The 12,912-nt window shown below is 46.2% G+C and overlaps 4 protein-coding genes across 4 annotated transcripts; 3 read left to right on the top strand and 1 right to left on the bottom strand.

The window, feature by feature from the left end:
- The first annotated feature begins 46 nt into the window (after window positions 1-46).
- Window positions 47-4,660, top strand: mfrp (membrane frizzled-related protein). The gene is made up of 13 exons (XM_029170420.3): window positions 47-787; window positions 1,061-1,169; window positions 1,287-1,424; window positions 1,512-1,679; window positions 1,764-1,983; window positions 2,342-2,472; window positions 2,559-2,684; window positions 2,764-2,840; window positions 2,914-3,062; window positions 3,165-3,295; window positions 3,393-3,527; window positions 3,622-3,749; window positions 3,853-4,660. Exons 1-13 carry the CDS (start codon window positions 737-739, stop codon window positions 4,075-4,077), a joined length of 1,788 nt encoding a protein of 595 aa, XP_029026253.1. The 5' UTR covers window positions 47-736; the 3' UTR covers window positions 4,078-4,660.
- On the bottom strand, window positions 4,319-7,942 carry nudt8 (nudix (nucleoside diphosphate linked moiety X)-type motif 8). Its single transcript, XM_029170426.2, has 5 exons — window positions 7,808-7,942; window positions 5,934-6,692; window positions 5,722-5,854; window positions 5,204-5,281; window positions 4,319-5,092 (listed from the first exon to the last, which is right to left on the bottom strand). The coding sequence occupies exons 2-5, from the start codon at window positions 6,689-6,691 to the stop codon at window positions 4,907-4,909; spliced, it is 1,155 nt and encodes a 384-aa protein (XP_029026259.1). The 5' UTR covers window position 6,692; window positions 7,808-7,942; the 3' UTR covers window positions 4,319-4,906.
- Window positions 7,835-10,921, top strand: ftr86 (finTRIM family, member 86). The gene is made up of 10 exons (XM_029170422.3): window positions 7,835-8,344; window positions 8,622-8,717; window positions 8,876-9,109; window positions 9,202-9,364; window positions 9,434-9,523; window positions 9,612-9,662; window positions 9,792-9,854; window positions 9,943-10,008; window positions 10,111-10,313; window positions 10,449-10,921. The coding sequence occupies exons 1-10, from the start codon at window positions 7,835-7,837 to the stop codon at window positions 10,782-10,784; spliced, it is 1,812 nt and encodes a 603-aa protein (XP_029026255.2). The 3' UTR covers window positions 10,785-10,921.
- A 458-nt stretch (window positions 10,922-11,379) lies between these two features.
- Window positions 11,380-12,771, top strand: LOC114868490 (C1q-related factor-like). Its single transcript, XM_029172136.3, has 4 exons — window positions 11,380-11,429; window positions 11,670-11,762; window positions 11,839-11,979; window positions 12,066-12,771. The coding sequence occupies exons 1-4, from the start codon at window positions 11,423-11,425 to the stop codon at window positions 12,494-12,496; spliced, it is 672 nt and encodes a 223-aa protein (XP_029027969.1). The 5' UTR covers window positions 11,380-11,422; the 3' UTR covers window positions 12,497-12,771.
- Window positions 12,772-12,912: the final 141 nt, after the last annotated feature.

The raw sequence follows: 12,912 nt of genomic DNA, 5'->3' as shown, positions 1-12,912 counted from the left end.
TAAAGAATGTAGCTTTAGATCTTACAGTCTCATTATTACATTCCTAAACCAAATCATAGTCTCTCAGCACTGCTGTTGTTTTGATTCTTAATTAGCCAACGTTATTACTAAAGGACTCAGAGTTGCTTGTTTTTCACTGTATCACGTGTATTTGTATTTTTCCTACTAATGCATGTGAATAAAACATTTTAGGAGCTTAGGCCATAATTTTGGGGCTTATGGAGGCTTAACGAAGACCCCCCCAGCTCCACCTCCACCCCGTCACCACCCTCCTTCTCCTTCTCGGGGCTCAGTCCACTCAGCTGACTCGGCTTTGCTCAGCGCTGGGAATGAGTTTCTAATACTCCGTTATAAACGTTCACACAACAAACAAATCACAGGAAACACAGCTGGATGCTGCTCATGGCAGGGTTGACACACAGCGAGGTGCAGAATCAACCATGGATAACTGGAATTTCTTGTGCGTGAATTACTTTGTTTTTAATTGACATTTTTGTCTGGATTATGCGGATCCTATGTGGAATGCAGGACATTTGAAGGCCCCACTATTGTTCAGGGTAAACTTGGATCGCAAAGTGGACAATGTTAAGAAACCCCAGAACATCTTTAACGCTCGCTCAAAGACAAAGGTTTCTCTCACAATGTCATCCTGGATTTATTCATCACAGTAACAGGCTCTTTGAGATGAGCAGCTCTGACTAGATTTACAGTCAGAAAAAGCGGAACACTGATCAGAATGACTGACCTCAGACAAGTTTCTGTGTATTCAGACTCAGGCATTTATAAGGTGAGTAACAGGATAAGATGGATGCCTGTGGTAAGTGATGGAAGACATTTTAATCTCGATTCAGACTCACATCTATTTATATATCACTAGGGCAAAAGAATCCCAGAGCAAGATCAACCTATTATTTTCAAAGCAACTATCATTGTAACTGCTGTTGAAATGAAAACAGGATATTTTCCTGACTCTACTGTAAGTCGATGACAACATTGATTGTTTTCGACCGTAGCTTGAAATAGTTTTCATTCCTGTCTTCATCCATTTGGCTTCATGCAGAATGTGTTCTGTAATCCTGCGTTCGAGCTGGAGGGGGAGAGGGACAAGTGTGTGGAAGGACTCAGTACGTCATCGTCCACTCCCGAACCAGTCAAACCAGCAGCAGCTGGTGAGTCAACCAGTCAGCTGTGCCCATGTTTATGTGTAACAAGGGAAGGAGCTTAGCTTGTTGTTTCTCTTCCCTCTGTGAACTGTGTGACAGTTCATGTGTGTCACTGTCATTCAGGCCTGAGCTGGGGTCTGCTCGGCCTGTTTGTGATGCGTCTGCGGGGTCCAGGTTGTGGCTGGGGGGTGCTCCTGGTCTCCGCCGCTGCTCTGCTCCTGGTAGCGGCCCTTGGACTGGCGCTGGCCCTCATCCTCACACGTGAGTCACTGTTGCATCCCAACAGGGGTACCACAAACGTCCCTGCATGTTTCTGTCTCGCATCTTTGTTTTCTGTTTCCGGTTCAGAGATAAATGGGCAGGAGGTGGAGGCGCAGTTGCTTTCCACCAGTCCACCGCATCTAGTGAGCGCAGGACATGGACAGACTCACCCTTCGCCCACAGCGTCCTCCAATAGGAGCCAGCGGTACAGTACAACCAGCCCACCGCCCACTAGGAGCCCCTCACCTGAAACACGTAGGTTTCAGATACACGTACGCCCGCTCTAGTCATTACTGCAGCGTGTGGTGACATGAAGACGCTACTCTCCTGCTTGTGAAGGCTGCGGAGGCGTTTTGACAGACCCCGAGGGCAGCTTCAGTTCGCCGAACTACCCTGGCTCGTATCCCCCCAACTCCCTGTGCGTGTGGGTGATCCGGGCCCCAGCCCCCTACTCGGTGCAGATACGCGTCTCCACTATGAACGTGGAGGGGCCCGTTCCCTGCCTGTTTGACTGGCTGGAGGTGCAGGAGCAGCGAGAGCAGAGTTCCGTGGTCACCAGGTTGGCTTTAGATTCTACTCATTACACAACTTGAACTTTGTGCGCCATATGATTGATTGCAAATGATGTCCCTTCTGGGAAACCTTTCATAAGAGCTTGTTCTTACCCAAAACCGCTGGTAGATGGCACTGAAGCTCCGAGCATGACTTGGTGGCTAGACTTCGAGGCTAGACTCACTTTCTCACTGGAAAGTGCTGCAATTCATAATTCATGAAATTCCAAATGTGTTATGCAATCAGCTAAAAAAATCCTCTTAAGGATTCACAGCGCAAAGTTCAGACTCAAGTAGCAGCTCCATAGCTGTAATATCAGAGATTATACTGTAGTAAAGTAAAAGCTCTGTGTTTCTCACCACCAGGTTCTGTGGTAATGTAGCTCCACCGACAGTCAACACAAACAGCAGCACGGTGTGGGTGACCTTCCGCTCTGACGGCAGCATCGCAGGCAACGGCTTCAGCGCTCAGTACAGGGTCCTGCTGCCTGAACACAGTTGGTAGTCTGCATCTGGAAGCACATCAATGTCGCGGCTTGCGTTCATGCGCATTAATGCACGCGTCCGCCGTGCGTTTTCTCAGAAAGCTGCTCAAGAGAGGAGTTCATGTGCGACGGCGGCCGCTGTCTGCTGCCCGTGTCCCTGTGCGACGGTCAGCCCAACTGCCGAGACCGAACGGACGAAGCAAACTGCAGCCTCAAACACAAGGGCGAGTGAAGTTAGGATCAATTTAAACTAAGCCAAGAGTAATAACTAAGAGTAAGAGTAACCTGTGCTGCTTTCCACAGATTGTGGTGGGGAGAAAACTGGTCCGTACGGATACCTGGCCAGTCCAAACCATCCTGAGCCTTATTCTCACCTGCAGGTACAAGCAAAACCAGCACCGTCAGCAAACCGCTGGTTTCTGTCTAATCCGATGTCCCTGTGTTTTCCATCAGATGTGTATATGGAATATATCTGTGGAGGAGGGTCATGTCATCACCCTGAGCTTCAAGAACTTCAGCCTGGAGACTCAGGAGGTGTGTGAGTTTGACTATGTGGAGGTGCATGACAGCGTGGACACAGGAGCTGGGAAGGTCCTGGGCAGGTGAGTTTCCACAGACTCCTGCGTATTAGATTCTACTGTATTTTAATCCTGTATTTGGGGGGATTACAGTATTTTTCAACAGCATGGTGTGTGACTTGCCAGGTTTTGTGGTGCCACTGCACCGCCGGACCTGATCTCCTCCGGCCCCCACATGACTGTTGTGTTTGTGGCTGATGATGGAGTGGCTGACAGTGGCTTTAACGCATCATACCAGGCAGTGTCCATATCAGACAGTGAGTTCTTAGCATTTCTCTCATCGCTTTAATCTTCATTTATTTGTCGTTTTCCTTTCCCTTAACACTTTCCATTTACTTCATGCATTTACTAAAGGGACATGTGGTCCCAGAGAGTTTTCCTGCAGTACAGGGCAATGCCTTCAGCCTCAGTGGTTGTGTGATGGATGGAACGACTGCCCCGATGGAGCAGACGAACGGAGCTGTAGCAACACCACCTTTCCTTCTTTCAGTGAGTCGCTTTAGTTTCTGTATGCTTCACCGATCAATTTATTTACTACTATCATTTGTGTCAAAAACTAACAGTTTGCTTTCAATTTGCTTAGCTTCAACATGTGAGACCATAGAGGTAGAGATGTGTCAAGGTCTCAGCTATAATCTAACATCATTTCCAAACATCTGGCTGTCAATTGCTGATCAGAGAGAAGCTGCCACGCTGCTGAGACAGTACCGGGTATGAATTCCTTTACTATATGTTGCTAAGATCTCTAACTGGGCATCTTGGCAGAGCAAACCCACCACCATAGCATGTTACAAACTCTCACACCTTTTTCCAGGTACTGATGGAGCTGGCCTGCTTTGAACCGCTGCAGAAGCTGGTGTGTGGGATGTTTCTACCCCAGTGTAGTCCTCTCGGTGGCGTCCTCCAGCCCTGTCGCTCGGTCTGCTCCTCAGCCGAGCAGCAGTGCAGCCAAGCTCTGGACCACTTCTCCTTCAGCTGGCCCTTCAACTGCCACCTGCTGCCTGACTCACAGGACCCAGTGGAGTGTTCCCTGCCTTGAAGCCTCAAGAGATTCAAGTTACAAATATGTTCTTAACAAACTGCACAGCACCCGTTAGTGAAACAGATTGTTGCTCTCATTGCAAAGTACTTTGGACATAGTTGCAGAAGTGTTTGAGGGCTGGAAGCCTGTGTAAAACTGGGCTACCAGAACTCCTTACTCCTACTTTTTCACACTATTTATTGCTTTGATGTCAGTCTTGTTAAGTAGTAAAAAAGAAAAACGATCAATACAAAAACAATATATTTAAAATCAACATTTATTGCATTGTTCTCATCATTATGTGCTTCAGTGTTTAAAACAGTTCAGAGTTAATCTGGTGAAACGTCAGTTCCAAAAACTGGAATCCATGAACTCATGGCTCTGCTCATCAAATACAGACCATGAGAAAGACACTACATCAGTGACTCATTGATCTCACTTAAGTTAAGCAAACTGCTCCAAAGGAACTGGGGATTTGTAAGCTTCATTATCTACTGTGTGAACAGTATTCAAGTAACAATCATATACCAACACTGATTATTGTTGTCTTTACACTGCATTAATTTACTGCTTAAACATAAAAACCTGCTAATTGAAGTTAGCACAGCTGATCTCATTTCTTGCGGCAATGCTTTTCTGAGCCTCAAAGTGCTGAAACGGTAACAGGTTTCTCTTTACTACACAACAGAAAAGAAACACGTCTTCAAAGTGTCCATGATTTGTATAAACATTGACTGATGACAGTGTTCTGCTACTTTATTGCACATTTGTGATTGTATTTTTCATCTAGTCATATGACAGATGTCCCTCGGCACTGTTCACATGTAAGATAACTGTGACAGAGCTGCTAAGACGGCAGGATGAGTTTTAGAGTTTGGTCTAAAGCGACTGCAGTCAGGCCCCACACTCGATGCTTCCCATTACAAAACACTGGTAGTGTGTAAGCATACTTGTTACCAGTGCGGAAGTGTGTGTAGCCCCGGTTCTGTGGGTTACACAAGTGGGACAACGACATGGTAAAGATTTCATCCACCTGGGATGGAAAAAGGAAAGAAAAAAAACACAGAACTAAATTATTCAATACTGGGTCCAGTTTCCTCAGCTGTCACATAAAAAGAAAAGCAATAAAATAAGGTGAATGTACCTCGCCAGGGTTTGGCTTTAAGGTGATCTCCTCTAGAGGGCCGAGGTGAGCCAGCACAGGAGCAATCATCATCCCTGACTGTAAAAACAGAGTGTTAAAATGATCACAAACAGACAAATAAAATTTAATAAATGATGTGAAGACATTTGTTAATGTGGCATACTACTACTACGACAATGACAACAAAGACATATTTCAGTATTGCTTCCTACTGTAAAATCTATTTACAGTAAATTTAAAGCTAATTCATCATTGATGGATTTCATGCAAATTAAATAGTTTAGGATGCTTTCAAAATGCATTCTAGAATTTACAGTTTTTACTAATATTTACAGCCTAAATTTAGAATAAATATTTTAAATACCCATATAAAACTTTAAAAAAAAAACAGTTTAAAGACAGAAAGTTAAACATTCAAAAATCCAATCAGCAATTTTACAGTGTTTGAGTGAAGCTCTTCAAACTCTTCCCAAAATTATACATCTTAACCTCCAGAACATAAAAGCAGTCCCACTCACAACATCCGTAAGAGGCTTGAGGACGCCCCAGACACTGTCTGCCGCCACAGTGACACCCAGTTCCTCCTTGGCTTCCCTCAAAGCTGTGGCCACTACATCGCTGTCTGAAGGGTCACTCTTGCCTCCTGCAAAGCTACAGGCAAATGTAAATATAGAGTCATATTTCACAAAATGTTTGATACAATCTGTCTTATTTTTAGACTGCTACCCACCTGACATCTCCCTTGTGTCTCCCTCTCAACATGCTGGAGCGCAAGGTGAAGAGAAACACAGGCTCACTCCCAACAGAGCAGAGAGAGACCAGGATGGACGCCAGTTTCCCTTGGTTTTTTCCTTGATTTCGACTTGACCCTTTTCCCACATTTTTCACCTCATAGAGCTTCAGGTTGGGTGCCAGGGTTTGTCGACACCTATTTTCGTTTTCCCGAGACAGACAGTTTCTCCAGGCATCTCCCACATAAGCAGCAGCCCGATGATTAGTTCTTTGCTGGGGAGCTTGCAGACTATAGGAAACCTCATTTAAGATGCCTGTTGTATGTGATGACAAACTGAGAGGTCTGACAGGATGCTGCGTGTGATATAAATGGTTTTGAGAAAATCTGCACACAGTCTTACTGGTGGAACTGAGCAAAGCTTGGCAAAGGCCCCAAGGCCTTCTCAGGGGTTGAAGGTGGGATGTCCTGGCTAAAACGCTAGAGTAAGCGCTCCCTGCTTTCCGCCGATGATTATTACAGTCCAGGCAAAACACTGACGGTTGTCTTGAAAAAGACACAGTCTCTGTAGACGAGGATAATTCCGCATTGCTTCTGCTTTTTCCAGGAATCTCCGTGTATCTACTTCCATTCACACATCTTAAGGTCTGCCTCACAGCTCCAGCATTCTCGGTGGAAGCAGAGAGGTAGGGTTCCTCCAAGAGGAGCAGAAATCTTTGGGAGCAAGTCCGCATCAAGGTTTGAAGGCTCCTAAACATCCTTAAAAAGAACCAGCAACAGGTGGAGTAATAATTAGACTGTTTCGCAGTTTCCATGTCACGGATGATAACACAGATGATTAACCCCAGGTACTGTATGTTCAGTTAAGACCACAAAGTTTAACTTTTAAGTTAATTTTTATTAGCTAAGTAACAGACGCTAACTAGTTAACAGTATTTTCGTTAACGACTCTAACAGCCTACAAAGCCGCATATTTTGGATGACAAAAATAATATTTTCAATATCTAATATTAATCTTAACGTTAGCTTACTGGCTGTGAACATATCTTACAATCTAATTAAAGTAACATTGGCCGGCGAAACGTAACGTTAGCATAAAATGACACACTTAACAGGTCGCCAGAGTAATCGTCCACAAATAACATTCGGCTGGTGAAAATGCTAACACACAAAGTCAACAATACGGGTTTTTATGGCAAAATGAAAGAATATTGAAGACAGTGACCTTCTACGTTGAACCCACAGCTTCCAGTCCCCAGCTAGCCCGCTGCCGAATAACAATATGGAGTCATGTGACGTCAGTGTGACTTCATGCGCGTCACTGCTGCGCTGACTGCGCAGTTGAAGGTACCAGAACGCTTGCATTTTTGTTCGATTAACTGCAGGTTAATGGTGGATGGTAAGAAACGGACACGTTTATACAGTAATGAATAAATTAGCGAAAATATTCTGATATTCGGATATATGTATTTCAATCGGTCGTCACGTCAATAAAGGGGTAAAAAGTCAACTTTAATCTTTCTTCTGTGGTGCCTGTCAAAGGAAGAACTTAACATTAGAGTCTGGAGCAAATTAAGAAAATTAAATAGTTATTATTATTATTGTTGTATTTTTATTTTCATTTTGGTTAAATTACCCTTCGGTGAGGCCTGACTTGTAAGATTTGATAAACTGGAAAACAGCTATGACCTAACAAGGACAGACATCTCACCCCACCTGTTCTACCAGCTCCACCGTGAGCACAAGGTCCTACGTTTTAAGCAGCATGTGTCATTTTGAACTGGCATTTCAGTCTTGCTGTCTCCGTGTGGATTTCCTGTCTCTGTCACCTGCTCGAATACGACAAGGCCCCTGAACCTGTCCACGGAACTCACCTCCGGCAAAGCGGACCCGTCTTCCAAATGGCCTCTGCCTGGACCGAAGAGGATGCGTTTGTGTGCTCCGTATGCCTGGACACGCTGAAGGAGCCGGCCACTCTGCCCTGTGGACATTCGTACTGCTTGGCTTGTATCAAGAGTCACTGGGACAAGAAAGACACCAAGGGTCAGTACAGCTGCCCTCAGTGCAGGCAGGTCTTCAACCCCCGGCCCTCGCTGGCCAAGAGCACCGTCCTTGTAGAGGCTATGGAGAAACTGAGAACCAGCAGCCTCAAGCAGAGGCCCTCACCAGCTTCCTCCTCGGCCCCGCCGTCAGTGCCCATGTACCTGGAGGTCCTACCACACACAGGGCCACCGCAGAGCAGCATGTACCCCCAGCTCCCCACAGTGGAGCCCAGGACCTGCCCGCAGCACAACCGACCCCTGGACCGGTTCTGCCCCGAAGACAAGGAGTGCGTTTGTGAGGCGTGTTGCCAGCATGGACACCGCGGACACCGTGTGGTGAAACCCCAGGAGGAGAGACAGGAAAGACAGGTGAGTCGCTGACAAGACAAAATGCTACACTTGTCGTTTGTGTGCGTCACATAGAACAAAAACGGTGTAGTCCTCATTGTGACGTATCCAGAATGCAGCTGAACTTGAAGTCCTGCTTTTAGTTTGTCCTCGTGTCAGCTGGGAGGATATTTTCTGTCCCATAATTTTTAATGGCACAAATTACTGTACTGTAAGTGCCACACAGGGCCATCAATGCCCAACACCCTGTGAGTGTGACATCTTTTATATTGCAAGCTGTGATCGTCTGTGTTTGCAGAAAGAGCTTGTTCAGATGCAGGCAGAGGTACAGAAGAGACTCGCTGTGACTGAAAGGACTCTTTTAGAGCTGCCACATGCTGCTCGCCAGCACAAGGTGAGTCCTGAAACTTGCTTCCTAATGCACCTTCCATCAAATGTGATGAAGCTGCTTGAGATTAGTTTTGTTGTGATTTGGGGACTGTACCAATAAACCAAATTAAATTGTATCAAATAATATAAAGTAATTGCTTTCATTTCATTTATTGCTTTCAGGCTCTGGTTCAGGCTCTACAGCAAGAGAGTGCAGATTATTTCTCAGAGCTCGTCAAGACTGTGAATGTAACAGGCACCCAGGTCGGTGAGCTCCTTAGTGGCCATGAGACCTCTTTAGGTAGTGGGGTTGAGGTGCAGTTCCAAAAACTGGAGCAGGAGGTGGTACAGCTGCGCTGGAAGAGCGAGGAGCTGAGCAGACTGGCCGACATGCAGGATCACATCTGCTTCTTAAAGGTAAGTAGTGAGAGGCAGGGCGTTGCTAGATTTAGATTATTGTCTAATTTCATGTATATAGTGAGTAAAACGTTTTGTTAATCTTTCCAAAGAACTTCCTGATCATCGAACCATTGGATCAGACAAGTGCGACAGGAGAGTCTGTGCTGAATCAGGAGGAAGCGGTGGTCGCCTCCATCCGCTCAGTGGTGAAAGAACTACGGGAGTCTGTACAGGACCTCTGTAAAACCAGCCTGACCAAGATCTCGACTTTAGGTCAGCTCTCGTCTTTTCTCCGCCTGTATTGTCTTCTGTAGTTTGTCTAAATGTTTTGTTTCGTTCCAGTTAATAATGACTCTGAGGCGTCAGCATCCATTGACGTGGTAGACCTTCCAGCCATAGAAACCGGTGCTCAGGTTCCCACACAAAACACAGGTACAGTTACTTCAAATAAGTTACTAATATCTGAACACAAGGACACTTCAGATCTGTCTCTCACTACAAAACTTTCTTCTTTCTACAGCATGTGAAACGACAGCAGACCCTCCACCTTTGGTACTTCCACGACCTCAAGGTAAGTTACAGTACTCAGCATCTACTGTAGGTCTGATTGTCACTCCTTGTATGAATTGCATTGTATTTTATTGGAGTATGCCTTTATTTACTTTACCTGTTTTTTTTGTTGTCATTCCTGGACACGAAGCTTCAGCTCCTGGACATGAAGCTTCAGCTCCTCCTCCAAACCTCCTTCCTCCTCTGCCTCAAGGTAAATAAAAAGTCACTAGCAACTTTCTGTACATACAGTATGAATCAAGAGATTTCCCTCGGCTGAGGCTCCCTGTTTTCACTCTCAGCACTTCCTGGAGCAGCAGCGGAACATGTGAATCCAGAACCCAAGTCCAGAGAAGAATTACTGAAATGTGAGTGCGTCATTGTTGACAAAATGAAACAAACTATAGGTGTAGTGTCTTATCTGGGCTTTAAGGAGCTGTTGAGGCTTAAAATCAGTGCTGTTCCTGCAGTTCGCTTTGAACCCACCATGGACCCCAACACGGCGTATCGCCACGTGCTGCTGTCGGATGGAGATCGCAAGGCCACGCTGCGAGCCGAGAACCTGAGTCCACCGGACCACCCGGAGCGCTTCCAGTTCTGGAGGCAGGTGCTTTGCAGAGAGCCCCTGGGCGGGAGTCCTTACTACTGGGAGGTGGAGTGGACCAGCCAGAAGGTGAACATGTATTTTAAACCTAAAACCATATAAAATCTAACTATTGGAGAGTTTGGCTTGAAAATATGTAAAGGACCTTAATATTATGCAACAATGGTTAGTTCAACTGTAGTGATGTCCTCACTTTATCTCTAGTTTACCATCGGCGTGGCCTACAAGGAGATGGACCGGAAAGGTTCTGATGACAAGAGCCGTTTGGGTCACAATCCGATGTCCTGGAGCCTGTACTGGTCCGGGACGGGCTTCTCCTTCTGGCACGGCGGCAAAGAGCAGCTGCTCGGCTCCACCAAGGCCAAGCGTATTGGAGTCTATGTTGATCAGCACGCGGGGATTCTGTCCTTTCATCGCATCAGCAACAACCAGGCGACTCTCATCCACAGGCACCAGACCCAGTTCACGGGCCCACTGTACCCAGGGTTCAGGTTCTGGACGGGCGTAGGGGCCACAGTGACCATCTGCAAATTGGATTAAAGTGTCTGAGCAGGGAGCTTTTTTGGTGTTTTTTGTTTTTTTAAGAAATTATAAAAATCTTGTTTTTTGCACCAACCTTTGTTGTTATGAGTCTTCACGTGTCTTGATAATTTAATAAAGGAGTAATCTAAGAATAATCTGAGTTTTATTTCTACACTTTTTTAAAAATGTCTTCTCTGTCTTAGCCAGTCCAGACATTCAGTAACATGAATGTCTTCTTACACAAAAGAGAGATGAGAACTTCATCTGACTGAGGACGAAGGAGGGATTTATAACTCAAACTACAAACTGATTGGCTGCTTGTCCAACAAACGTCCAACAAATAAAACGAGCCTCCAACCATGAAGCTCAGCCTCTGAGGAGACAACCTCTCCTCAGGTGACAGGTGATACCTGGGCGGCATCAACTACAGAGCCCTGGAGGATGTTCCAGAATTTAGGGGCGTTCGGTGATGAGAACGTGCATCTCTGATTCAAAGGGGCGAAAACAGGCAAATAGGGAGGGGCGGAGTGTTAGGAGGAGTTACACTCAGAGGTTTCAAGGGAGGGACAGTTAGGGAAGTACATATGCACGTCCCCTGTCTGATGATCAGACTGAGCGCTCCGTCTTTTGAAGGTGTGATTATTACCAGGATCGACATGAGAGGTGAGACACAAGCTGCAGCTACAATGGATTTACAGATAAGTCCAACTCCAGACAGACCTTTTACATATTGAATCAAACACAATAAAACTAGGATCAAAACATTTTTTGAATTTACTAGAAAAGTAATAGGAGTTTAGAACCATAGAAGAAGAAATCGTTAAGACCATACAGACAGTTGGCTGTCAAAAAAAGAGCAAAGGCGCCGGTTCTTAGTTAATTGTGTCCTCTGTGTTGTTCCAGCTATTGTATTACTGTGTCTGCTGCATGGAGCTCACGGCTACTCCTGGGATGCACCTGGCACCAACGTGCAACCGCTGCCTGACACGAGCAATGGTGAGAAACAGGATGCGGACCTTATGTCCTCATACTTACAGTTTCTGTGCATTTGTTAATCTGCGTGTGTGTGCAGTGTGTCTCCTGGATCAGGCATCGTGTGGCTGCTGTGTGATTCAGAAGCAGCTGCAGGTTTTGGAGCGGTACATCGATGTGGACATCAGTGAAATGAGCGCTGTGCTGAACAACGCAAAGACGACTCTCAACAACATTAGAGGTGAGCGGCGCGTTTATGAGTCACACAAACCAGGAGCCTGACTCGCTCTGACCTCTGACGGGACTCTGCTCCCATCCTCCTCGCAGCCAGCCGGAGCGCCTTCTCGGTCGCCCTTAGCAACAGCAGCAGCGTCAGCTGCTACGGCCCCTTCGCCGTCAACAAGCCCGTCCTCTACCAGCACGTCTTCATCAACCTGGGCGGCAGCTACAGCGCTGCGACCGGTGTGTTCACCGCTCCCCGCAGCGGCGCGTACGGCCTCGCCGTCACCATCTACGGCGTGGCGGCCCCGGGGACCGCCCTGTCCACCTGCGCTTCGCTGCTGGTCAACGGCCAGGCAGCGGCCACGCTCTTCGAGCAGAACGGCCAGGACCTGGAAGACAGCTCCTCGGCCGTCGTGACCGTGAAGCTGAAGGCCGGGGCGCAGGTGTCCGTCAACCTGATCAAAGGATGCTTCGTCTGCGACGATTACAACCACTACAACACGTTCACTGGCTTCCTGCTCTACGCCACTGACTGAGTCAGGAAGATGCTCCCGCCCTGTGATGATGAAGTGTGTTAGATGATGGTTTATTCTGTCTCTCAGTTTGTTGCTTGTTCTCTGCTTGTACCATACGTACGCTCAGTCATTTTGTCTGTTTGTTTTCACTATTTTCCTTGAAATCAAGTCCATATAATCTTTTAAGCGAAAGCACGCTTTTATCCTATGCATTAATACTGTTGATCTTTGACCTATTGAAATGATGTGATGGAAATTATGACAGAAGTTTGAATTAACCAAGAAAATAAATCTGTCTTTTAAACTGAACAGTTCTTTTTCATCCTTATTTCATCCAACAAATTCAACGTTGATTACTATATTTACCTCACCATACCCACAGTTATCTGCAGTTAATCACAGTATATGACTTCACACATGAATTATTTTAAACACCC

This window comes from Betta splendens, chromosome 13, assembly GCF_900634795.4.
Source record: "Betta splendens chromosome 13, fBetSpl5.4, whole genome shotgun sequence".
Classification (NCBI taxonomy): Eukaryota; Metazoa; Chordata; class Actinopteri; order Anabantiformes; family Osphronemidae; genus Betta; species Betta splendens.
The sequence above is the reverse complement of the archived record's forward strand: the minus strand, read 5'-3'. Positions and strand labels throughout refer to the sequence as shown.